This window comes from Epinephelus lanceolatus, chromosome 18 (genome assembly GCF_041903045.1).
Source record: "Epinephelus lanceolatus isolate andai-2023 chromosome 18, ASM4190304v1, whole genome shotgun sequence".
NCBI lineage: Eukaryota > Metazoa > Chordata > Actinopteri > Perciformes > Serranidae > Epinephelus > Epinephelus lanceolatus.
In genome coordinates, this window is record NC_135751.1 from 1576312 (window position 1) to 1599999 (window position 23688).

At 41.7% G+C, this 23688-nt stretch overlaps 2 protein-coding genes across 3 annotated transcripts in view; both read left to right on the top strand.

The window, feature by feature from the left end:
- Window positions 1-6599, top strand: part of rras (RAS related) — a 60525-nt gene extending 53926 nt beyond the window's left edge. The window contains exon 6 of the mRNA XM_078161421.1: window positions 3577-6599. Within this exon, the coding sequence (XP_078017547.1) occupies window positions 3577-3664 (88 nt within the window). The 3' untranslated portion in view covers window positions 3665-6599. The remainder of the gene's footprint in view (window positions 1-3576) is intronic.
- Window positions 6600-12843: 6244 nt separating this feature from the next.
- Window positions 12844-23688, top strand: part of prrg2 (proline rich Gla (G-carboxyglutamic acid) 2) — a 32805-nt gene continuing 21960 nt past the window's right edge. The window contains exons 1-5 of one of the 2 annotated variants that reach the window (XM_078161419.1): window positions 12844-12997; window positions 13178-13275; window positions 14725-14897; window positions 15713-15746; window positions 18329-18452. In XM_078161419.1, coding sequence (XP_078017545.1) covers window positions 13191-13275; window positions 14725-14897; window positions 15713-15746; window positions 18329-18452 — 416 coding nt within the window. In that variant the 5' untranslated portion in view covers window positions 12844-12997; window positions 13178-13190. Of the gene's footprint in view, window positions 13072-13177; window positions 13276-14724; window positions 14898-15712; window positions 15747-18328; window positions 18453-23688 lie in introns of both variants that reach the window. The other variant, XM_078161420.1, reaches the window with a different exon arrangement.

Genomic DNA, 23688 nt, shown 5'->3' on the forward strand with positions numbered 1-23688 from the left:
TATTACATGCAGGTCCCTTTTCTTAATCTTTGCTGCCTGAATCTGGTGCCAGATCATGCTAGTATGCTCTAAGCACCTTGCAAAACCTGGTATTCCTGCCTTCTGCACCATGGTATCTATTAAGTTATTCCTTTCTAAGTAGCTAGCTAATCTCTGCGCTACTACACTAAAGAAAATCTTCCCCTCTACATTCAAGAGAGAAATCATCCGGAATTGGCTGAGGTCCACAGACTCCTTCTCCTTAGGAATGAAGACACCCCCTGCCCTACGCCATGCTCTTGGGATAATTTGTTTCTCCCAAACTATTCTAAGCTGTTTCCACAAAAATTTAAGGATATCAGGTGATTTATTTGATTTGATTTGATTTGATTTATTTATATGCATATATAAATTTAAAAATAAGACAAATACAGGTTGCACTTTTATAAACCCGGTAGGGGACTCCATTAGGCCCTGGGGCCAAAGAAGCCTTTGCACGTCTGACCACCTCCTGAACTTCCTTCAACCTAGGTGGCCTGACATCCATCTCATGCTCTATCCCTCCTAATGGAGGAATATCCGGTGGGAAACCTACTATCCTATTCTTCTCTAAATCTGAATATGTACTTCTCAAATATTCTTCAACCTCTAGCTTTCCTGCTTTGAGCTGCTTTCCCCTTTCCTGGCTGAACAATCCTTTAACAAACTTAAAAGTGTCCCTGAAAAAAACGGTCCTAACATGTTCCTTCTTCCTCCTCTTTTTCCTGAGATGCTTTGCCCTTCTAAGAACTGCTAGCCTGCTTCTCAACTCCTCTTGCAGCACATTAATTCCCTCCCTTTCTTCTTCTGTAGCCTTTTTCCACTGCTTTCTTAACTGTCTCCTTTCCTTAACTAACTTCTCTATTTCTCTTTTCGCCTAGACTTACCTGACTGTGCCCTCTCATTCCTCTTTCTCTCATGCACCCCGAACCTCTCTGCACCATATGAGTAAATTATATCTCCCATCTTTTCTAACCTTTCGATTGCATTTCCTCTAAGCCTGTTTAAGATTACTGACAAATCTCTATTAACTATCTCCTATTCTTTACTGTCATCTGCCCTAGGCCATCTAACTCTAACCTTTTGCTCCATGGTTCTCTCTCTGACTGGCATACTGACCTCAGTGTCACCTGCATCCTCTCTTACTACCCCCTCCTCCTCCTCCTCCTCCTCCTCCTCAGTGGCAGTGTTACTGATATCCTGCGAACTGTGGTTTTATACCTGCCGCTGGACTTCATCCGACTGACTCGACTGACTTCTTAGGAAGTACTGATCAATGTGGCTACTCTGCCCTTTCTTTGCCACACAGTTCTTTCCCTGATGAGTTCTGAGGCCTTTTATTGATGTTACTTTCTGCCAGCCGCAAGGACAAACCTGAAGCATCTTGTTCTCGACTCTGCTACTTTTATCTTCTACAGATGCGCTCACCTTGCCCTGAGTGCTGCTAATTCTAACCCTGGTGGATAGGTCCGTGACCCTATCCTTCACTGAGTCACAGATCCAATGCATAGTCGTGTCCGTTCCAATGTCTGTTATCGTGTTATCCACCTGTGAGTCATTTTCCACCCTAGTTCTCGCTGACTCTTGGGGTATTTTCCCTATGTTGGCGGTAGCTAATTTTGGTTGTAGTAAGACTGCAACACCTCACCACTGCTACCATGGGTTGCTAGCCCATGCCAGCACCTTTGGGGTCTTTACCCTCCTGTCCGCTGTCTTTCCAACCGGTCACATGGTCTTTCTCTTGTTGTCAGCTGCCCTATTCACAGCAGTCACTAGCTGGGCTAGTTCTGAATTCAAAAAAATAAAACACATTCTCTCCCCATACTAGCACATTTGTTAAGAAGCACTTCAAGGCTTTCATAAAACAACCCCCGTTGCGATTTCGGTCCTTCCTATTAAGGGAATAATTGTCAATGCTGATATCGCTGTCACTGATAGAGTCATCAAGCCAGGTGTCAGTCAAGCAAAATATTCCCACCATGGATGTCGTTACCAGCATATGGATTTCATCTATTTTAGGAAGCAGACTTCTCACGTTAAGATGCGCAAAGTGAAGTTCCTTCTTGGCAGTAACTTCAGTAAACTCTGCGAATGAGTCTCCAGCCGCCGTGGTCCCTGCCGCGGTCATCTCAGGTGACTCCCCGCTGAGCTCCGGACTCAGCTCCTGGCCAGGCCAAGGCCCGGCTCTGCGCTCTCGCCCCGCAGCCGACGCCTTGCTCACCGCTGGGTACTCCAGTCCCGGCCCTCGGTCGTCACCGTCAGCGCCACCACGGTCCACTTGGCCACCCATCGACACCGCCCGACCACGGTACAAAGGTATATTAGCAGTAGGAAATTCGTCGAATGTGTTACAATCTGCGATATCCACACATACATGTAAGTTAGGGATGTCGGTCTAAACACAGTCTAATGCTAATGAGAATCTCCAAAGCAGGGATTAAATCAAAAGCAGATCCCATGACAATGGATACACCTTACATTTTGTTACAGTCCAGTAAAGGATTATGAGTAGTTTTATCTTACAACCAAGAATCCTCTCAAACAGTTTTCTCTTAAGATCTTTCACATCTTTTTTTGCCTCCACGCCAACGATAGCCATGGCCGAAGGCATTATGTTTTGGAGTTGTCCGTACGTACGTATGTACATATGTCCCAGGAAATTTCTTCAAATTTGGCACAAACATTCACTTGGACTCAATAACGAACTGATTAGATTTTGGTGGTCAAAGGTCAAGATCACTGTGACCTTGTCTGTCTCATTTTGTGAATGGGATATCTCAAGAATATCGTGAGGGAATTTCTTTAAATTTGGCACAAATGTTCACTTGGACTCAACACCGAACTGATTGGATTTTGGTGGGCAAAAGTCAAGGTCAGTGTGGCCTTGCATCTGGCTCATTCTTATGAACATGGTATTTCTAGAACACCTTGAGGGAATTTCTTGTGCACTTGTACTGAAGAATAAATGGTTTTAAATTTTGTGGTCGAAGGTCAAAGGTCAAGGTCAGTGTGAATAAATTAAATACGTTTTTGGCCATAATTTAGGAATTAATTTGCTGATTATGACAAAATTTCACATAAATGTCTAACAAGATAAAATAATGAAGTGGTGACATTTTATATACAAAAGGTCAAAGGTCAACTCTGCTGCGACATCATAATGGCTACATAAAACACTTTACTGGCCATTATGCAACATCATATCTCAGGAACAGAAGGGGAAATATTTGGTCAGATGCTTAATTGGTGACACTAATCTTGGGTGTCCAACTTGAAACTGTGCTGATTGTTTAGATCTTTTGTGCTGCTCGGGGGACAATGGGTGTGAAGCATCCATGTTTTCACAGACATGGATATAAACTGTAAAAGAAACTTGACTGGTGTGCGGAGGCATACAACTCTAGTTAAACCTGCATTCATCAATATTTGGGATATCAACTATCAGTCAAATGACACTGTGTAATGTGTACAAGGGGACACTGTGCCCCCTGTCACCAGGGGCAAAACTTTACAATGATTCATTCCTCTTTCTCTGTTTCTACTCTTCCTCATCCACAGAAAGTTTCAGGAGATGGAGAGTCCTCCTCCTCCAGCTCATCACACAGGGAAACAGGAGAGTGGTGGCTGTCCCTGTGTCCTCTTCTAAGCACTGTTACCATGAACACCAAAGCCTTGTCCGTGTGTGTGTGTGTGTGTGTGTGTGTGTGTGTGTGCGAGAGAGAGGGATAAGGTGCATCATTTTCTTTCCAAATGGTATCATTTGCACTTTTGCCAAAAGCAACCTTTAAATCAGTGTAATCTTTGATTTGGATGAGACGATATAAAGGGAGAGGGGCCAGCAGCAGTAGCAGATTTGGAGAAACAGAAAGTCAGAACTGTGGCGGAGTAATAGTGACCTTACTGTACATAGTTAGAAATGTCATCACACCATCACATGTTGAAGAAATGACCAAATTGCTGTTGGCACCGTGTCCTGCAGGTACAGATGTCAGCAATGACACCATCACCACAGAGCTGACTGTGTTAGGCTGGAGATATACTGGCTTTTTAACCACACATTTGCATACACAACCAGCTGCATTGAGGATATAACTGTTGACATAATTGCCTATATACTACATTATACTATGTTACTGGATGACTCCACTAGAGGGCACAGTGCAGAATTCAGCACAAGCAGAACTTCCAGATTTGTGTGACATAAACAATAAACATGGCAACACTTGAGGCAGAGTCCTACACGGGTCCATTTTTTAAAACCCGCACCCGCCCACACTCGTAAAGGTCAGAACCAGAACCGACCCATTACTACCTGTCATTATGTATAAGTCAAAGCCGCCCCCGCCCACACCCGTTCATAGAACTCCCGTGACCCGACCCGCAATTGTGATTAAACACACACAGGCTACAGTCACTCACATTAGGCTGGGTTCTCTGTTCTTGGATTACAAATCCAGCAGAGGAAAAGTCTCTTTCACTGGCTGGGCTTGATGCTGAAAACATTGATGGTGAAAACATTCTGCACAATTACTGCCATGTTAGGAAACAATTTAGCATGCTTTTCCCACCACCATTAAACCTCAAAAGGATCCTTGGGTGTCTTGAATTCGATATGGGCTGCCACCTCATCCTCGGGCTGCAAAGTTTCATGGCTGGAGTCCTCCACTTCGGTGACAAAGATGATGACAGGGTCAAAGGCTGAACTTGTGTAACTGACTTTCAAAATAAAAGGAATTGAGGTTTGATAATAGAGATTTAGATGTCAAAGTATTGCACATATACTGCACATCTTTTTCATTTGTTTGATTCTGAAACATAAAAAATGTATTTCTCTTCTCACCTGTTGCCTGGCCGCATATAGTTCTGTTTTACCTGTGCCTGTACCTGTGAATTTATATATATACACATATTTTTACCTGTTACACGGCTTTTGCTGGTTACCTGGTGCAGGACTCTGACTTGAGGAGGGTACTACTGAGGACAGTGGTGCCATCATAGGTAGTATGTATCAAACACACTGTGACAATGGCAAGTATGTTTCTCTCATTCTGCCATCACTGCCCCTACCATTCATGTGTGCATTGCATCTTGCATTTGTGGACATGCACAACCAACACTCCAAACAGACGCAGGGTACATGAGGTAGCCATCATGCACATGCGAATGCGTAATTTAAAGGAAGTGTATCTCCAGCCTTAGACTGTGTTTGAAAAATGACACAATTATTTCCAATCATACACTGTAGTGTACAAAAATGGACATGTCAAATGTGCAAGTTACATTTTAACTTGCTCATGAAGTGTGGCATGCCCACAGACAAGCCATGACAATCATGTGATGTCATGTTCCATGCCTCCCTGCAGGGGGTAGCAGAGCACCACAACAGGAGTCTTAAAGGAAAGGGGGTAATGTAGTAGCAGTTCCAGGCTGTAGTTATGATTCCAGCCGTGTTTGTCTTTAGGTACCTCCACCCCATCTTCCCACCTGCATTGCCATAATGAGACAGAATACTGAAAACATCCCTTAAATACCAGATGTCAGTTCAAGGGCCTGATCAGACTTAACATCATCCAGATAAAAGACCATTGTAGTATGGATGAAGAAGAGTTTAATTCAAGGTTGCAGGAACTTCAGCCTGGCAGCGCTGTCGTTACGACCACAGAAGTTGTTTCTTTCAACATCTGAGTGGTGGGCAACATGTCGACACAAATACTCTATTGATGTTCATTGTTTTGTTGATAGGTTGCCTGCAGTCTGGTACTGTCTTTTTTTATCCATTCATTTGGTTTTACATCTACTTCAGCAGTGTCTAAACTGAGGTTTATGTGTAATGATGTTGTTTTTTTCCACAGAAATTAAGTAATTATTCTGTGAAAGTTCATTCTTGACCTCAAGTACAGCAGTTTACCAAAATAATCCCATGTCAAGGTTAGCTTTCTCTAAAGCTTTCAACTGCATTATGTGGTCTTCATGGGATGATGGGGGGAGTCGTGATGGAGTTGGTTCAGTTGTCATGTGACCTCAGTGCAGTACTTCAGTCATGTAATGGCAGGTGGTGATATGCAGGGAGAGACTGTGTAATGTGAACGATCTCCCAGTAGATGCTGATGCTGAAGGATGTCTGTTTCTGGCGTTCATTCAGTCTCTTGTTCAGACTTTTTGCTGTTCCACTGATGTAGTGTTCCCCTCAGCTGTTATATGTGAGGTTGTGATGATGTAATACACCTCTCTTGTCTTCTTCACAGGGGAGTTCCTGTGTTTAGGGTGTACCAGCAGGGATCTTACGGTGTTAAGTGGTTTGTGGTAAGGGCTGACTCCTTGACTCCTGGAAGTAGATAATCCCTAGTTCCGGTCACTACATCCATTTGTGCTATTAAGTCAAAGGCTTTATCAAGTTCACTTGAAAAGTGGGAAAAAAATATCTCACAGAGTAGCCAAATATCCACTTTCCTATCTGTCATTTGTTAAGCTTTGGTTTTTACTTCTTTTTCCTTATAATAACAATTGATTTGTTTATCATCATCATCAGTTTTATATTAAAAGAAAAGTCTCTTTTATACACCAATAAAAAATGAACCAAACATTTCTCCCAGTGTCTTGTTGTATATGACTTGTCAAATTGTTTCAAACTGTTTATTTTAGGGCTTCAGGAGATGTTATTCTCATAATTTAGGTTTTGTTGTGTCAGATATTGGTTTATGAATAGGATTACATGGTTTACATCCAGTCCACTGATGCAGTGGAGCTGAAGGTGTTAGTTTGGTCATATGAGGACTCTATCCGTTTAGTGACTTTACACTAATGCATATACTTTGTTGTGTATGGAAGTTGACAATACACCATTTCAGAAGTTTACATGCAAGAAACGAATGCACTGTGCTGTTTGTAAAAACACTAAGTATGGTGGGACCAACAGATGTCTGCCAAAGTCACGAGCAGTGCTGCCAATTTCAAAATAGAAGTGTTCTTAAAGAGCCAGTCATTTTTTCCATACATTAACGGCATCATTTTGTGTGAGTGATCCTGTAAGATGAATACTTGATTGGGTTATCACTGTAGTCTGGGATTGTTCCAGTAAAATACAGTCAGTTTGGTGTCTTTTGTCAGATTCCAGTTGGTATGTTTTCTATATTATCAGGATCTTATTAACATACTGTCTGTCTCAAATGATGACACCACACTGGCACCATCTTTAGTTTGACACATGTAATATCACACATGGCTACAGTGAATCTGGATAAGTGAAGAAATGAGAATTCAACAACCTACTGATGAAAAAATGAATACTCTGGTCCAGGGCAGGAATTTCACGAGGGCCACATGGCCCTCATAATGTGGCCCTGTGCCCTTGAAAATAATGGGCTCTAGTTTCCTGGCGTGGCGCAGGGTGGCGAACCCCGCACAGAGCTAGTTTCGAGCAGCGCAACCCGAGGTGCGCTCAGTTTGGTAGTTTGGCAAGCCGAGGTGCGCTGAGATGGGTGTGGCAGCACAGCAGGGGGAGGTGTCGACAGATCCAGCTTGGCGCAGTGACAGTTTCGTACCAAAAGGCTTCGCCGAAGGTGCGCTCAAAGCTCGCCAGTTGAAACCAGGTGTACTGTCAGCGCAGGCGGAGCGCAGCTGGTGTAAGTGGAAGTTTGGCTGACCGGCGGACAGTGTGCACACGTCACCAAAACCTCACAGGCAGGTTTCCAGAATGTCAGGCACATTAACGATGCAATAAATACCCCCAAAACCACTATTCAATGCAACTATCTCCAATCAGCACATAAATGTATCTCTATATCGACTCTCCCGTCACATCTGATGTCAGATCAAAGGGGATTGCCACCGTTTGGCACGTTTGGCACGCTTAATGGAAACGCAACCTGATTTGATTAACACAGCTGCAAACTAATGAGTTCACATCCCTCTCAGCCAACCACAAACAGCCACAGCATCAGATAGGGAGTATATATTCAGCATCTGTCATCTTAGAAAAGTCAAAAGAAAAGAAACAGAGTGAGACTGCGAGAGAGAAAGAGAGAGCACGCGCACGAGAGAAACGTAACATTGATTTACGATTGTGGTGACCTCCTCCCAGGCTACCTTTGCATCATCAGCCTGTGGAGGTCTGCTCGCAGTTCCGTATATTCGGACACTGCGAGCTTGGACCTCCCAGACCAAAACATCAGGGAGAAGTTTGGCCATCTGACGCTGCTGCTCTCTTCTGCCATGGTGAATTGAGTAAACTGTCATTATGCCTTCGCACGGCGCATTTAAGGGCGAGGAGAGGGGCTCATTTGATTGGTGTGATGTGTGTAAAACCCACTCCACGCCTTCTCTCCTCCCGCTTTCCGACTTGCGCAGGTAGGAGGGTCGGAGGTGGGAAAGAGGAGTAGCTACGCCAGCGCGCACGGTGTGCCAAACTTGCAAAATCCGCCTGGCCACACCCAGTTGGTGAAGCGCAGGTGCGCTGCGAAACTAGAGGCCTATATCTGCCCTAAGACCACAGTGGCCTTGATGCCCCGCCCGCACTGCCCCAGGTGATTTTGCGGTTTTCTCCTCTGCCTCTTTCCTGTCAACACGGCTTTGACACCTGCGTCTTTTGAGAAAAAAAAAAATGCGATGACATTCTGGAGTCTTATTGAGCAACATTAAATGAGACGATCCGTACATCACCAGTGGTGGGTTTGATTCGAGCCTGGCATGAACCGCTCAGATGGGCTATAATGACAGTTTGACACCAAACTATCACCGGCCAACCAGGAGACTTCATAATACGCCCGGGCAGGGATCGGTACCGAAACCCGGGCGCAGAGCTAGTTTTGAGCAGCGCAACGCGAGGCGCACTCAGTTTGGTAGTTTGGCAGACCGAGGTGCGCTGAGATGGGTGTGGCAGCGCAGCAGGGTGAGGAGTCGACAGATCCAGCTTGGCGCAGTGACAGTTTCATGCCAAAAGGCTTCGCCGAAGGTGCGCTAAAAGCTTGCCAGCTGTAACCAGATCTACTGTCAGCGCAGGCGGAGCGCAGCCGGTGTAAGTGGTTTGGCTGACCAGCCGACAGTGCGCACACGTCATCAAAACCTCACAGGCAGATCTCCAGAATGTCAGGCACATTAACGATGTAATAAATACCCACAAGGGTGAGGAGAGGGGCTCATTTGATTGGTGTGATGTGAATCGGCTGTGTAAAACCCACTCCACGCCTTCTCTCCTCCCTCTTTCCCACTTGCGCAGGTAGGAGGGATGGAGGTGGGAAAGAGGAGTAGCTGCGCCAGCGCGCACGGCGTGCCAAACTTGCAAAATCCGCCTGGCCACACCCAGTTGGCGAAGTGCAGGTGCGCTGCGCCTCCGCCTCACCCGGTCTGCGAAACTAGAGGTTAAACAACCCAATGTAAATTTAATCAACACCGTAATAATAGTAAACTCCGCCATTATCGGCGTTACTTTATAAAGTTTCGGTTTCATGTAGCCTATCATCATTCTGCAGCGTCAGGGCCGCGGTGCAGATGAAGGGAATATAAATTCAAGATTACTCTAGTTAACGACAACTAGGCCTACGCTTGTTACTGTAATTAAGTGCGATAAAACCTCTGCCAGCCAAGCCAATACTTTATCAATACATGTGATCAGCATGTAGAAAGCCATATTTCAATCTGCTCTGTCCACAGTCTCTCATTCGCGCTCGCGAGTAGCGAGGCTACCAGCAAAGTGTTAAAGACAAACTAAAATGAAAGCTGTCTGTATGTAGGCTAACACTTTATATGAAGATGTACCTGAGGCAGCCGACCTGCAGACAGTGAGTGTCCTCAGTAAAGGAGGAACAGAGAGCAGGATGAATGACTGATACTGATGTTTTGTCTTGATAATGTGATATGTGACTTTTTTCAATCAGTATTGTGATATCAGGAGGAATATTTATATTCCAGTGAGATATTATTGGGTTTAAATAGTGACTTTGTTGTTGTAAACATGACTGTTGCTGCCATGGACTGTATAAAACTATATTCTGTGTAACCGACCTATAAGGTGTGTGCATGTGTGTGTGTGTGTGTGTGTGTGTGTGTGTGTGTGGAGGAGAGGAGAGAGGGAGATGTTGGTAGAGATAGTGTGTGTTTCTGCATTATGTTGAGGAGGGCCATGCCTGTATATATAAAATTATATATGTGTATGCAAAAAAAAAAAGTGGATTGGTTGCTCACTGCTAAAAATGTGGCCCATTGACATTATCTGGTTTTGAAATGCAGCCCAGTTGAAATAGTAATTGAATAGCCCTAATGTAGTTTGTTTTTATTTATTGTATTTTATTTATTCATTTCACTATAGTTATACATCCTTAGTCCTTAAATTAAATTCATTATGGATGTGGACTTAAAATCGTTGTTTTATTTTATGGCCTTGCTGCCCTGGCTTTTGGCCTTTGTGCCCTCAAAAAATTGACAACACGAAAAGCCAAGTGGCCTTGTCCCTAAAATGACGAAATTCCAGGCCTGCTCTGGTCAATGTATGTTTAACCCAGAGTGAAACACCACATTGTACAGCTGTCTGTGCTTAAAGGAATACCTCACCCACAAAATGATCATGTTGTGTGTTGATTTATTGATTGATTGGGAACCAAGTTTAACAACAGCGAACCTATATATCAGTTTGCAAACTCTATACAACTCATGCAGTTTAAGCAAGGTCTCATTTATCCAGCCATATGCTCAGTACTTCCCAAACACGTGCATTTGAACTAAAAAAAACCTCAGTATTTGAGTCTGGCTTTCAAGAGTTCATGGTTAGATTTTTACTTTCAGTCCAGTTTTAGATAGTGAGGAAAATGGAATATCTCCCCAACAATCAGCATCAAATACAGAGAGAGGGATCACCTCTCCACTCTTATCAAAGCAGGATCAGTCAGTTTGTGATAATTTAATTACCAAACTATTTTATTTAGAAAATGCACCATATGAGCACAATATCAACCAAAATAATTTAAAACTAGATTTTGACCAGAAAGAGAGTAAGATTAGATAACCCTACGGCCCTTTCAGAAGCAACACGACTGGAGCTGTGCTCACTGCTGGGTTCAGCAGAGTCCCCTTGTGCGACGGTGCAATGAAGTAACACCTAGTTAGTTATGTCAAGTGTTTAAATGATGCAGATTGTACAATTCATTTAATCGATTATCTGACAATTAAAGAGACAGTGTGTGAGATTTAGGGAGATTTTTTGGCATCTAGCGATGAGGATTGCAGATTGTAACTTCTCCCAGTTAGAATTGTGTTCATTGTTCAGGGGGTTTATATTCTTCCTCTCCAAAATAATCGGACCAGGTGATTCAAACCTGTAAAAATACTGAATGCAACAGTTTCATGTTACAAATCAGTGTTTCTTTGACACCCTTTGGCATGTTGGAGACAGGCTATTAGCCTAATACCTGCTAATGTCTGCTCACCTTTTTTTCTCGAATAACTTAATGTGTGCGCACCTTATTTCTGATCCAGACGTTCAGGGTGTTTTTTTACTGCAAGTCGAATTATCCACAGAGGTCTCTTCCTCACCTAAAACAAACAGACCCAGTGAATTTAACTGGTAAAACATCAAATAATACAGTTTCATGTTACAAATGAGTGTTTCCTCGACAAAGTTTGGCATGTTGGAGACAGGCTGTTTGCCTAGCACCTGTTAATGTGTGCTCACGTTTTTTTCTGTGATAACATAATGTGTGCTCACCTTATTTGTGATCCAGATGTTCAGGGGGGTTTTACTGTGAGTCCAATTATCCACAGAGGTCTCTTCCTCACCAAAACAAACAGGCCAGGTGATTAAAACCAGGCAAAACACTGAATAATGCAGTTTCATGTTACAAATCAGCGTGTCTTCTACAAAGTTTGGCATGTCAGAGCACCCACTAATGTCTGCTCACCTTTTTTCTCCAAGAACTTAAGATCCAGACATTCAGGAGGTTTTTACTGGGAGCCAAATTACTGGGACTCTACTCTCCAAAACAAGCTGATCTGGTAAATTAAACTGTTAAGAACACTGAATAAAACAGTGTTAAGGTAAAAAAAATTAGTGTATCTCCGATGCTCCTTGTCACAGGGGGCTTCTAACTATGTGGCCCTTGAGAAAAAGTAAAAATGCAAATAGTCTAGAGCCAGTGTTTGGTTTGTGTGTTCTGGGCCACTGTAGAAACATGGCAGTGCAACTACGAGGACCTATGTAGATATAAACGGCTAATTTTAAGGTAATTTTTACAATTATTATTTTCTGGTGATTATACACTAAGAAAAAACATACTTATTATATCATATTCCATTTTTCCGAGTTTGGGCATCTGGAGCAAAGTGGCTGTTTTGCCTGGTCGGTAAACCTGCTTTAGGTTTATCAGGAGTTTTACATCAACATTCATATTTCTTTTCAAGTTGGGTGATGACATTTTCATTTGACGTCCTTTTTTTTTAATGTCACTCAAATACATGTTAATTCATGAGATAGATGGGCAACACAAGGTAGATGGCATGACATATTCTTTGTCTATTTGACATATTATTCAGTTTTTTATTTCTATTTTTTGTACTTTCCAGGTTTTATCCCACAAACCCAGTTGTATATTCAATTTCCTCATACATTAAATGAATAGTAGGCCTGCTATAGGTCCATATTATTAAAATATGGACCTATAGCAATGTTACATTGTTATATTGTTTCTGAGAGGTGTTGATTTATTTGTTTCCTAAAAAACTCTCAACTGAGTGTGCACACGCACACACTCTCTCCATCTCAACTGGTGATCAAAAAGTAAGTAAACAAAGCCAGTGGGCTGTGAGCTGACAGACGGGTTTGTGGAGGCGCCTCCCTCATTCTGGTATGCTGTCCAACAGGTTTGTGATGTGACGTTTATCTTGGAAAGCAGCATAACTGTTTGTGGCCTGACGGTTACAACACAAAACGCAGCTTAAAGAAGTTTACTCTGAGGGAATATTGGTGTCTACAGGCTTCTTAAAATCTAGAAGAGTAAGTGCGATTTTTCTCCTGGAAAGCTTTTATAGACACTTTAAACTGCAGCCAAGTAAGGAGCTAACGAACAGGTTGATGTTAGAGGCTCTTCTGTTAGAGGCTCGACATACTCAGGCCTCTATCCAGGAGTGTTGGATTCATTTCCTCAGAGGCTCTTCCTTGTCATTTTCTGTGTAGTTTTTTTGCTTCAATGGCAGCCTTGTCAGTGGTGTGGATACCCCTGCTGTTCCTGCTGCAGCTGGCCCACTGCTCTGTCATCTACAGACATGCTCCAGGTAAACCACACCTCTTCTCACTTCAAGTTGGTCAGTTCATACAAAGGCAAACAGCAAGCACCAAAAACAATAAAAAGTGTCATGCAATTACAATAGGACTTATACAGATGGACAATTGTTTGTGTTCACATTTAGTTCGAACTCATCACATCTCAAATACAGAAGTAAAATGACACAAAAGACATTTATTAGTCTCTGTACATTACACTCACTTGTTTCTGCATATTGTACAAAATTAAAACATGTCAGAGCATGTGACCACACTCGTTTGACCTCCTGAGACCCCAGCTCTCCTAGCTATATGGAGTGCAAGTATGTAGTGTAAGTAAAAAAAATTAACAGTATCTTTGGTCAGCAAGTGGCTTTCAAAAAAAGTCTAAGTAGAAAGTTTAAGTATCAACAAATGCATTCTGATTTACAGGACAGAATGTACTGTGTACAGGAGAAAAATAATGACCAATCAAATCAGCTCCCCTTATCTCTTTTAAAAACACTGAGAAAAGCTTTCTGAAAACTCCCACTTATAATTGAAAAACATAGAATCGTATACAGCCAACACGTACTGTACCCTCCTCAGAGCCCAGCTTTTGTCTGGTATGCATTTTTGAATTTTCCTAGCTATTTGGGATGAGAGGGACCTGACAAGTATAAAAACTATCCATTATCTTTGAACAGTGAGTACTTTCGGGGTAAAAAGTCCTCATATGTGGAGGATGGGTTTATTTAATAGTCACAAGTGTGTCATAAAGTGCAAAACTGAATATTTCAATGCATGACATTGTTGTGCAAAGACAAAAATATAAACAATGCAACATTTGATCAATGTTTTTGTAACTCTATAAGTTAGGGGTCACTGTTCAAAACTGTTCATTTCAACTCCTGATTATAGCTGTGCAAAGCTAAATTGTAAAAAATGCAACATGTTTAAAAGTCTTGTGATATTTTCAGTTTGTTTCTCTATATGAATTTTCCTTGCTTCATACAGAACAGTCTGTCACACCTAATGTGCCTGTGTGAAATGCTGCGATAATACAATAATAAAGTCCCAACGTCCTCTAACAAGTAATTCATAATTAACAGCGTCTTAGCTTATTACTATTGCTAAAATTGGTCAAATTTTCATGTATGATCAAAAGGTTTCAACCACAAAATGTGATCAGGGTTTGTACTGTACCTTGTCCATCTGTGTGTTGAGATTGTCTATACTGACTTGGCAGATATGACTGCCAAGATTAGTGTATTGTGCTTTTGCTGCTACTAAATGGCAAACAAAAGTGTCAATGAACAAGAACAACAGGTCCAAGTTAAGTAGAGTGAAGTATCAGGTGCAGCAAACCTAAAATGTAATGTTCTGTTCTTAACAGTGTTTTTATATTGGGATGTACGTGGATTATACTGTTGTTGTCTTCAGTGTATACTCCATGAGTACATTTGGCCTCTGTCCTGCAGGAGATCCAGTGTTGGTGGACGGGCAGGCAGCAAACTCCTTCCTGTCCCGCTCGCTGCTCTATAACAGCTGGGACTTTGAGATAGTAGTGACTGACAATCTGGAGAGGGAGTGCGTGGAGGAGATGTGCAGCTATGAGGAGGCCAGAGAGGTGTTTGAGGACAAAGTCCAGACGGTAATGCTGCTGGGTGTCTGTCTTTATTGTAGCCTACACTCATTTGGATGTAGAATCCTACAGCCTTTTTAACAGATAGGGAGAAATACAGGCTGTGTCAGCTCAACAACAACAACATCAACAGCACATAAAGGCCGGAGTTCATTTCCTTACAGCTCACAGTCTGCTTTTTATTTACTCCTCTATGCCATACTTATTTGTTTGTTTGTTTTTTACACATGAACACATATAAAACGTGTTTATAGGTAACCATATATAAGACATATGAGATATACATGTATATATGTATGTCTATATGTCCTGTATATATATTTTTCTATTTTGCTCACTAATTTAATGACCTAATTTGTTAACTGTCTTTTCATTTTATTTGTGCCTTGGCAGCACATGTTAAGCGTCAGTAAAGCCTGATGATATTGAGATCAAAAATAGGGAGAAACCTGACTTTAGTGTTGAGGTTAGGAGGTTGATGCCAACTGAATATTTGTGTTAAATTTTGTGACAGCTGTGAACAGTGAGGAGATTTTATTTAAGGGATCCATACATTATGAGGAGTTCATAGCATGTGTTTAGTTATTATCACTGTATTGTTGCATTTGCTGTTTCGGAGTGAACAACCGTAAATCTGTAGTATCCATTTCAAATGTAAAAAATACCTAAAAATAATTTAGAAATTAGTTTTGTTTTGCATTCGAGAAAGGGACTTTTAAGGCATGTTAACTCTGGCTGAAATGTCCTGTGGTGGCTGCTTGATGTTCCTTTTTTTCTTATTTAATGACGATACTTAATTAAATTTTCTTTGCTTCCATTTTTAGGATTTATTTTGGAACAACTATGTCAACAGTGGAGGTAATGCTTTGACAGATGAATATTATCCATTATTGTAGTGGGCCTTGGCATCAAGCTCATTCAGCAGAATTAAGTATTTTTACATTAAACATACATGTGCTACAATAAATATGGGATTATTATAGTAAACAATGGGATTATTAGAATTTCTGTATTGCTAAGTATTTCTGTATTTTATTTATTACATCTACTTGGTTAAATTTACACTCCCTGATTTTTATATGCTTTCTAGTAGAAGGGAGCAGTAGGGAGCAGGACCACACCTCAACTGTGCCTCCTTCGGTGTAAATACCCACCTAACTCTTCTCTTGTTTGCTCTCTCATACTGTGTCAGAGCCGAGAGCATGTACAATTGCTTTGAGCACACAGAAAAGTAAGCTACTACCTTAAACGATGAGAAAAAAAAGCTTCTTTCAAACATCTCTTGAGTAGGCCATGGAATTCATCTCACTATCCCCATTGGACGATGACCTTTTCATGCGAAATCAAGATGATCACCTCCAAAGTTTCCATCAGCCCATGTCAGCAGACCCAGCAATAGAAGGCGAAAACCTCTGCCGCCTTTGTGCCTGAGACCCTGCTTTCTGCTATTCAAAACTAGACCAGGGAGCAAGTGAGTCCTCCAAGTCTCAACATAGTCTCTTCTGTGGTCTGTATCCTGCCGGTTCATCCCTCCTCAACATTTAAGAGTATAAAGCACCTGATGAATCCTCTGCATCTCCCAGCCCACCTCGCTCATCTGAAAAGAGAGGATAAGGCAATTCAAGCCCAGTCCATCACCATCACTGCACTCCACCAATTCCATCACCTCCAATGACAATTCAAGTTTCCCGCCATCAACTACTCCAGCCTCACGACACACGACCAGTCGCAGCACCACCACCCTTCAGGGAGGCCTCTCGACAACAAAGCTCTCATCAAAAATCTCCAACTGGACTGAACTCACTCTTTAAAAAATCTAAAAGATAAAGGAATTCCATTTCACAGAATGGACAACAAATCAAAACTTTTCAACACTCTCATGTAAGCCTGCCATACCCACCGCTTCTCCAACACCAGCTCTCTTCCAGGTGATGGAAGAGAGTTGCCATTTAACTCCAGCAATCACACCATCCAACCTTAGCAAGGGAATATGGCCAGCACACACTGCCACTTCCTTTTTGCAACCACAGAAGCTGGATTTAGTCAGAGCATTTTTTTTTTCAAAGATATTTTTTGGGGCATTTTTGCCTTTAATTGATAGGAAAGCTCAGAGTGAAGGCGGGAGAGAGAGCGGGAATGACATGCAACAAAGGGCCACAGGCTGGAGTCAAACCCGGGCCACTGCAGCAACAGCCTTGTACAGTCAGAGCATTTTACGCAAGCGGATTATTGATGATAATTACATAGATGTCTTATTTTGCCTTTCCTTCATCAACCACACAGATTTCTTGAAGGATATGATGGACACCTCCACCCGAACCAACCGTTCCAAAGAGCCTGCTTCCACTGAGTTTGCCTATGCTTTGGCTTCAGAGATGTGCTTTGTTCTCAATGTCCCACCCGCTGGCAAGAAATAGGAGACTGCATGGCCATATCATCAGTCTGGACTGATACAGCTGCCCCAAACATTTTTAGTGGACGAGACTACTCGCCTTGATAGACAAACTCCTTCAGCCAATCAGCATAACAACACTGGGGAACATTGTTTTTATCACCAATGGAGCCAGTTGATAAATCAAGCGTTTGCCAAATCCAGTTGTAGGAATGGCAAAAAAAAAAAAATTCTCCAAGAAACACTGCAAGGTCATGCTCTTGTTCTTGTTCTTGTTCTTATTCTTGTTCTTGTTCTGACTATTTCTGCAACAACTTTACTTATTGCTGTGTTTACTCTACTAACGTTAGAGTTAGTGCTTGCTGCTTCAGGAGCTGCCATTACTGTTCTGCAAGCTGTGGCCTCCATTTTACATCATCAGCTACAATGCAGTCCCTGATTGGCTACTTATGTTGCCAACTACAGTGCAGATCCCTGTTTGGCCCTGATTGGATTTTTAATTTCTGGAAAGTGTTTGGAGTCGCAGCGAGTTCAGACTGATACAGAGAGCAAAACAGAATCTTGAGCTCATGTCGTCAGGATGGTCTTACCAGGCTACCAAATCTTTAAATGCCCTCTCGAATGTCAGTAGAGGACATTCTGCTACTGAATGCCACAGCACAATTTTAAAGTGTATCTTTGACTATTTGGAATATCTCAAGTTTTTTTTAAAGTAGGCTATAGTTTGTAATCAGTTACTCTGTGAGGGTGCAGTCAAAATGATTACACCTGCAATGTGTGCCTGCTTATTTATGCTGCAAATAGAAATTGCGTCAGCAGTACAGAATTCAGGGTTCAGCAGGTGTCATATTTGGTACAGCATGGAGCATCGAACAGGAAGAATTTGTTGCAGTTTATACTGTAGGTCTCAATGATCAAAAGTCAACCAAAAAAAGACAGGCATCACTGAAGTCATTGCTGTAGTGATTAGTGACTGACTAGCTGACTGTTTGGTGTGAGAACTGTGTAAGAAGCAATGGTTTGATGTTAATGGTGTTTGTCTTTGAAGGGAATGCACCCGGAGTGGACGTGTCAGGGCTGGTGGCAGGGATCCTGGCTGTCCTAGTCCTCGCTGTTATTGCCACTGTGCTGGGAATCTACTGCTACAAAGCCAAGAACAAAGGCGGACAGAGGTCAGACTTGTAAACTCACTCAAATGTTAACATTTACGGAGAATTGTTTTTGCCCAGCCAACTTAGGTATGTAGAATAAAATGGTAACTTTGGTCAACCAGGCCTTTCTTACAGCTCTTTAGTATGCAGTTTTTCTTCTGCAGAGTGCACCAGGGATGGTGTTTTTCTGTAGGCCAACGTGGAAGCTAGCATTGCCCTGGTTCCCTCACCAAAAAGCCTATGGAAGTTTTCCATTGGATTTTGGATTATTGCACAAAATAAGCTCTGTGGTAAAGAAACATTTATGATACTTAAACGTTTTATTCAGCAAGATAATCTTCACAAATGAACAACACTTCTATGATTTTTGAAGCTTAAATGCAATCACCAGAAATAAAAGCTAACGTCAGGCTATAAACAACCTACACTACAGTTACATATGACTTCGCCACATCTCCACCACCACAAGGCTGCGAAGCAGTGTTGGGGTGATGACGTTCTTTAGTCTCATTTAGCCACTTGTTAGCAACCGTCTTCAGACACCTAAAGGCAGGGGCATAAATATTGACAGAGCAAGCGGGGTGGTTGCACTGGGGCCCATGAGGTGAGGGGGCCCACAGAGAGAGTGGGGTCTGGGTCTGAGTAATTCAGATGGCCACCTAATATGCCTGTGTTTACACTCTCATTAAATTAAAAAAATAGAGCAAATTGCTAGGCTATAAATGCCTTTGAATGAATCAAACCCATCCCCATCATGGTTTTCTTTTGTTTTGATTCTTTTTTCTTTTGTAAAATAGTCAGAAGCAATCTATAACAACATTTTTATAAATTATATGCTTATTCTACATAAACTATAAATAAGCTATTTTTAAAAAACTATTCAGTTAAATGAATAATTCCTTATTTTCTGTATATTGTTATATACATATATGCCATGATGATTTCTGGGTAATATGTATGTTGGTGTTACCCAGTGTTAAGTCTTCATTCGATCATGTGATGAGATAATAAGATTATACGGAAACTAGTTTAGGCGCATAAATAGCAGCTAGCATGCACTGTGGCCCATTGTAACTACCTCACACCACTGCCTAAATGCTTTAAAAATCATGAGGGAGGTACTTACTGATGTATTTTATGTTACAGAACAAAATGTGAATGTCTCTTAAACTTGTGTTAAAGGGAAATTTCACTTTATTTCAACCCGTCTCCTATCGTCCTAAATTTGGTTCAAGTGACTAGTGACATACAGATAATAGTTAGCATGTTAGCCATTAGCCTAGATACAGCCGTAGCGTCAGACCTGTTAAAACGTAAGAGAACGGGCATCCCTTCAAGTGCAAAGTCAGTCCACTATACAAGCTTTTTTTCCACAAAGACCGCCTCATATCGTTAGGATAAATGTCAGAGAACATATAGAAAACGACATGTAAACGTGTTGTCTTACCTTACCGGTGTTTCGGATTTACTCGTGACCCTGTTAACTGGCGACCTTCAGCCAAATGAGTCTGTGGTTGTCGTAGTGACAACAGCTGTTTTCAACCAGGAAGAGAACACGTAGCTGTCCTCGCGAATGCCTCTGTCTTCAATGTTTCATTACAGTGTCAAAACAGAACATACCTGAGTTGACTGTGGAGTTTTGTTGGAGGAACCCAGTCACGGATCGACACTCAGTCGCGGTTTGAATCACACTTGTTATGACGGAATGTTGAAAATAGGAAGAGGCCAAGTTGCATTTCCTGTAGGAATCTAACTCCTATCTCGAATAAATTTTCTAAATAGGCCTACACAGTTTCGTCTCTGGTGCCTACCTAAAGAAACGTGCCATATTAAAGAACCGTTCAGCCCTGTGAAATGTAAAAAAGAATATTTTCACGGGATTCGAACCCGCTTCATTATGAAGAAACAAACTACAGGTGCACAATAAACAAGGTGCGCCACTATGACAACATCACTTTATAGACAGATACAATAAAAATCCGACAACATACAGCCAGCTGTGTCTTCAAATTGGGAGGTAGCCAGATCAACTTGTGACCACACTGTCCATGCACTGAAGAACATTTTACAAACTCACTGCTTTCCAATACAAAAACCAGCAGTTTAAACACACTCAATTCATAAACCTAACGTTTATTGTTGTGCTACAGGTCGATAAAGCCAATATTCATATACTCACGTGGACATACTTTATTTTAAATTAAGCAATAAAGCAGCAGCTGTATAATAGATTTATCTCTAAGATAAATTATCTATTTATGTTGTAGCATTAAGGCGATCAAAAGCGTACAAATATGACAACACTAGGCTGTAGGCTATGTGGTATGAAAGTCCATTAACTCCTGCAAAGCGTTATAGAGTGATGTACGATTAACGTTACCCACTCGCGTGTTGTAAGGATGTAATTTGCTGACAACAGGAAGAAAGCAAGTAGCATTTCCACTCCTTTGGAGTGTGATTGAATCTACATGCGTTACATTCAGCCTGTTTTTTAAGCTCAACATATTAAAACACGTCTTGGCGGAGATTCGAACTCACTCCGCGAAGGGAAAAAGATACAAGAAACCAACACATTAACCACTACATTAAGACCACCTCTTTACAAACTCCAGCACTGACGTATTGTACTGTAATGGGGTACACAGTCAGTTGAGTCACATACAAAGGTGGTTGGATCAACTTGTGACCACAACGTCTGTGCACTTAACCCTCTGCGGTTTTGTGTTGCCTATACGTAACATAGTACTCATTTTTTGCCCCGTTTACACTCACACAATATATCCTCAATTAGGATTTTAAACTTGCATGTTTTGAAATATATTCAATAAGTATAAATAATTTAGCCAAGTAAGTTTTATTCCACCTCATTTTTCCACAATTGGTACTGTGTTGCTTCAATGTTATGTAACCAAAAGTGCACCCCCTATAAATACATTGTTTGCAAATACCTCAAAATTTGTTTAAGTATTGCACACCAAAACTGCATAACATTAAGGTCCCTCCACTGCTCACAAGTCAGTAAAGAACACAGTTCAGGTTAGTCAAGTTTATTTTATTCAGGATGATAACTCTGCAGTGCACCCTTGTCCCTGGCTGTAGCTGCCATGTACCAGACGGTGATGGATGAGGTGAGGATGGACTTGATGATGGCAGCTGGAGCAACTACATCATCTGCTGTGTAGTGTGATGAGGGATGTGATGTTCAGCTGGTGTTGACCTGGGCAGTGATGTTAGGTCAACCACATTTTGTTTTGTTTAGGTGGGCGGTGAACAGGCTGGACATAGAAAAATGCCTTTCATATTTGGCCTTGCCACACACACCCAATGAAACCAAAAGGAGCACCTTGTGCACTCAATCTGAAAGAAAGACGATAAATTAGGTCTTTTTTCCTTTTAATGAACTCTCAGTGTAAACAACTTTGAAGGCTCCCTACCCATTGATCCACTGGTGCGTCTGAGGTGTCCCTGTCCCCAGACTCCTTTTCTCCACGGATCCTGCACAGGTCTGCGAGGTTGTCTATCAAAAAAAAAAAGATATTCTAAATTCACAGTGGGTTTAAGTACATGAAAATGTTGCTGAGGATGATATACCATTGATTGTAGCTTACCAGAATCATCAATCAGTGTCCTGGCCATTTGCATCCGCATCATGTCAATGCTGACCTGGTCGACATTAAAATCAATGCTGCTGCCCTCAAGCAGCAACTCTGCAACCTTACAATACAGGGCAGTGTTATTGTTGTTTTTGTAAGAATTATTCAATGCTCGCTAGGGTACACAATCTTACTTTGCAGACCAGCACTCCACAGGATGTGGAATCTTGTTGACGGGGATGTACAACTGTCTCACAGGACCACCTGGACAGGTTTAGGCCCATGTCTTTCTTACGCATGAAAGCCCTAAAGAAAAGACAATAATTCATAATATCTAGTAAATTTTGTCACTGGCAAATCAGCAACCATTTCTTATTCAAGATATGAAACACATGACAATAAATCCTGAAGTTACCTTGTTGCATCTCTACAATGTGTCAGTTGTTTTTATGTGGCTCCGAAGGGATCAACAAATAGGGCCCGTCTGTCCTTTGGGTACATGGCCTATTACAGACAGCATACTTTAATGTAAATGATCCTTAGAGTTGTAAAGATAGTTGAATGATTAGTATTGTTAAAAGTGCACTTACTACGAGAGTCCAATGTCTGTCCTTGCAGACGGCCCCTATTAACATGTCCCATTCGGTCACATCAAGCTGCAAGTAATCATTTTAGTTTTTACAGATGGTGGCCTATATAGTAACCAATAACTTTGAGAGTAACCATCATCCTAACCTTTCTCATTCCCCCTTGATGTGCCATTCCAGATAGCTGTCATTTCAAATGAATCAATGACATATATCCTCTTATTTGGGACCTTCCTCATTCCCCACAGAAGATAGCTATTCAGGATCTACACAAAGACATAAAAACAGAAACATAAGATCAAATTAGCTTGCATATCAAAGATCAAAAAGTGTGAAGCAGCGTACAATCCACAATTACCTCGCTCACCAACTCTCTCAGGTGCTAGGCTCTGCAAATCCGCAGTAAAGAGTTTATAAGGCCCTATTTTGGACCATAGGACCTACCCTTTACCTGAAAGCCATATGTCTTGGACAACAGGAAATTCAGAACATCTCATTCATTTAAAAGAATAGGCCTATATAGCATGATTAAACTTAAGCTGACATTACACAATATGATATACCATTACTGTGGATGGGATGACTGGTGCCTTGACATGTGGCTGGCAAGAGTCCAGGGGAGCTGATGGCATGTGCAGGCGTGGAGGGGTTGGATGGTGGTTGTGGCAGGGGGTGAGCCAGAGGAGAGCTGCTAGCTTTTTTAGCTTTACTGGGATCCTCTCCTCTGGCTCTTGGTAGTGGACAAGTTGGTCCACATTGGACCTTAATGTTATGCAGTTTTGGTGTGCAATACTTAAACAAATTTTGAGGTATTTGCAAACAATGTATTTATAGGGGGTGCACTTTTGGTTACATTACATTGAAACATTGAAGCAACACAGTACCCAATTGTGGAAAAATGAGGTGGAATAAAACTTACTTGGCTAAATTATTTATACTTATTGAATATATTTCAAAACATGCAAGTTTAAAATCCTAATTGAGGATATATTGTGTGAGTGTAAACGGGGCAAAAAATGAGTACTATGTTACGTATAGGCAACACAAAACCGCAGAGGGTTAAGTGCACAGACGTTG